At 47.6% G+C, this 3,389-nt stretch overlaps 1 protein-coding gene across 1 annotated transcript; it reads right to left on the bottom strand.

Moving 5' to 3' along the window:
* Window positions 1-334: 334 nt before the first annotated feature.
* On the bottom strand, window positions 335-3,287 carry LOC102500838 (leucine-rich repeat-containing protein 37A-like; the record flags this gene model as incomplete). The annotated part of the gene is made up of 1 exon (XM_027767137.1): window positions 335-3,287. A coding segment is annotated over one exon (2,918 nt), but the record flags the coding sequence as incomplete, so codon positions are not given.
* Window positions 3,288-3,389: the final 102 nt, after the last annotated feature.

Below are 3,389 nucleotides of genomic sequence, written 5' to 3'. Positions count from 1 at the left end.
TGCATGGGTTCCAACTCCTGGAGGCAATTTGACTCCAAAACGCACTCTTAACCCCTCTGTGCTATTATCACTAATGAGATGGGGAGAGGGAGAAGCTGCTGTAAAGCAAACATGGGAGAAGAACAGAGGTCGTTAAGAAACAATAACATGGGGCTAAATAAAAATTGAGTAAGATTAAGGGCAATCACAGGAAATAGACTAGAAGGGGCACAGCGGTAAAATGAATGAAGATAAAGAAACGGTGACAATCAAAAGGTAAAAACAGAAAGTCAGTCAACATAGGTTGGGAAGATGAGGAAGGGCCAGGAAGACATAGAGGAAATTGCTGCCAGGTCAGGCAGGATGAGAACAAATGAGGAAAACTGATACTTACAAGACGGTGAAGGTGTCATTGTGAATGCTGGGGTCTGGCACAGGCACTTGCTGGAGCTTCTGCTTTGAGTTGAGACCCACACATGACAATGTCTCATTTATGCAGCTACAGAGATCACACAGGTTGCCATTCACAGTGGTGATCAGTTCTGGTTGCGCATTTAAATCCATTCTAGAAGTCATCATCAGAGTTTTTGAAGACAGACTAACTGACTCAGAAGACCGTGGTGGCTGATTTGTAGTAATTTCCAGATTCAAAGGGTGAGATGTGTCTTGGGGTAGGGTTGGACGCTGAGTATGAACCTGGTGTAGATATGGAGTTACAGTCTTTGGCAGGGTTGTAGGATGTTTAATCCCTGCAGTTATGGTAAGCACTAAGTCCAAAGGTTGACCTGTGGCGCTGGACGACACTGGATGCTGAGCTTGATCTTGAGCTGATGTTGGGACTATTTCATAATATACTGGAGATTGAGATTCAACCTCCTTAGATGCAGCTACAGTCTTCTTCACGGCTGAAGGATGTTTAAATTCCAGAGTAGATTCTGGAGTTATAGTAAGTGCTAGGTCAAAAGGTTGAACTGTGATGGTGGAAGATGCTGAATGCTGCGATTGATCTTGAGCTGATGTTGGGATTATTGTTTCATAATATGCTGCAGGCTGAGATTCAGACTCCTTAGAAGGTTCTGAAGGCTGCGTTAGGGTGTCTTCCATGACTGGAGAAGGTTCAAGCTCTGTACTGGATTCTGGACTTATGGTAAGTCCCAGGTCCAAATGTGCAGTTGTGACACTGGGTGAGGTTAGATACTGGGATTGGCCCTGACTTGGTGTTGTTGGTACTGTTACCTCCTGATTTACTGAGGGTTGAGTTACAATAATTACCGTTGGAGGTTGTGGGGTCTCCTGCATGGGTGTAGCAAGTTGATCCTCTGTAGTAGGTTGTGGAGTTATGGTGACTTCAGTCAGGTTTGGATTCTGAACCTGAACCCCACCTGAATGTGGAAGTGCCACCTCAGGGTACTTTGGAGGAGCCGTAGTTTCCTTCAACCCTGTAGAATGTTCAGCCTCCATACTGAGTTCAGGAGTAACTGTAAGTCCCAGGTCCAAATGTTCAGGTGTGACACCAGGTGATGTTGGATACTGAGATTGACCCTGACTTGGTGTTGTTGGAACTGTCACCTCTTGATATACTGTGGGTCGAGGTACAAAACCCTCTGTAGCAGTTTGAGTTGGGGTCTCCTGCAGGGCTGGAGCAAGTTCATCCTCTGTAGTAGGCTGTGAAGTTATTGTGACTTCCACATCCACAGGTTGAACTGTGACTTCATTTAGGTTTGGATACTGAGTCTGAACCAGGTTTGGATGTCGAGTTGTAGTCTTCAAGGTTGTAGAATGTTCAACCCTTATAGTAGGTTCTTGAGTTATGGTAACCATCAGATCCAAAGGCTGAAATCCAACACTGGGCAGTGTTGGAGATTGAGTTTGATGACCTGATGTTGGAACTGTCATCTCATAAGATGCTGGACTTTCAGCTGCAACCACCTTACGTGGCTCTGAAAGTTGACTTGGGGTCGTTTGTTTGACTGGAGCAGATTTCACCCTCTTAAGTGGTTCTGGGGGAAGAGCTGTGATGTCCTGCTGGGTTGGAAGTGATTCCATCTCCTCACGGAGCTCTGGAGGTAGAGATGGGGCCCTCTGCTGAGCCAGAGAAGGTTCTACCATCATAAGGGACTCTGGAGACTGAACAGGGGCCGCCTGCTTGACTGAAGAGGGTTTTAGCTCATTAGGGGGCCTTAGAAGCTGAGGAGGGGCCTCTTGATAGGCCGAAGAAGGCTCTGCCAACTGGTCTGGAGAAGGTTCTACCTTCTTAAATGTATCTGGAGCCTGAGCTATGGCCTCTTGATGGGCTGGAAAATACTCAAACTTTATATGGGGTTCTGGAGGCTGGGAAAGAAGATTAGACTGGGTTGGAGGAAATTCAACCTGCCCAGTGGCAATTAGAGGCTGAATAAGGTCTTCCTGCTGGACTGAAGAATATTCAACCTCTGTAGTGGGTTCTGGAGTTACCAGCCCCAGTGCCACATGTTTAACTTTGGTGTTAGGCACCATGGGATGCTGAGTTTTATGCAGAGGTAGAGGTGAAAATGTTATCTCATCATTAAGGAAAGGATATGTGGTATATTCCATAGGAGATGCTGGAAGCTGAACTGGGGCCTTCTGATGACTTACAAAGGGCTTGACTTCAATGGCCTGTGAAAGTTCAATTGGGGCTTCCTGCTCTGCTAGCGAAGTTTCAGTTAGAGAAGCTTCAATCTCCTCTGGAGCCTGTGATTGCTCAGCTGTGGCCTCTTGCTGGGCTGGAGATGGTTTTTCATCTCTAGCAGGTTCTGGAGATTGATTGACAGCCTCCTGTTGAACTGGAAAAGGTTCAAGTGCCTCGGGAGGTTCTACAGCCAGAGTTGGGACCTCATGCTGGGTTCCAGAAAGTTCTTCATTACTAACTGGCACTAAGGGCTGAGATGCATCCTCATGGTGGATTGAAGAAGTTCCCACCACATCAGCAGGCTGTATTGTGGTAAACTCCAGACCCACAGGTTTAAGGACATTCGTCAAGACTGAATGATGATCTTGACTGTGACCTGGTGGTATAACTGTGGGTTTATTATTCTGTGGAGACTGAGATGAGGCCTGCTGCAGGACTGAAGTTTCAGCCTCCTCAGGAGACTCAGCCAACTGCTCTTGCAGAGAAAGAGGTTCAGCCTCCAGAGGAATGTCTGGAAACTGAGCTGGTGCCTCCTGTTGGATTGCAGCTTCCACACCCTCGGGGCCCTCTGCAGGCTGAGCTGGGGCCTGCTCCTGGTTTGGAGTAGGTTCAACCCCCTTACCTGCCTGGGGTTGTTCCCCCCCCCTCCCCTGCCTCTCTAGATATCATAAGCTCCTGAGCCACAGGTTTACCTATGACACCGGGCAAGTGCAAGTGCTGATCTTCATCCAGACCCAGAGATGGAACTGAGGGCTGAGCT

Source organism: Tupaia chinensis, unplaced genomic scaffold, assembly GCF_000334495.1.
Source record: "Tupaia chinensis unplaced genomic scaffold, TupChi_1.0 Scaffold143941_1, whole genome shotgun sequence".
Lineage (NCBI taxonomy): Eukaryota > Metazoa > Chordata > Mammalia > Scandentia > Tupaiidae > Tupaia > Tupaia belangeri.
The sequence above is the reverse complement of the archived record's forward strand: the minus strand, read 5'-3'. Positions and strand labels throughout refer to the sequence as shown.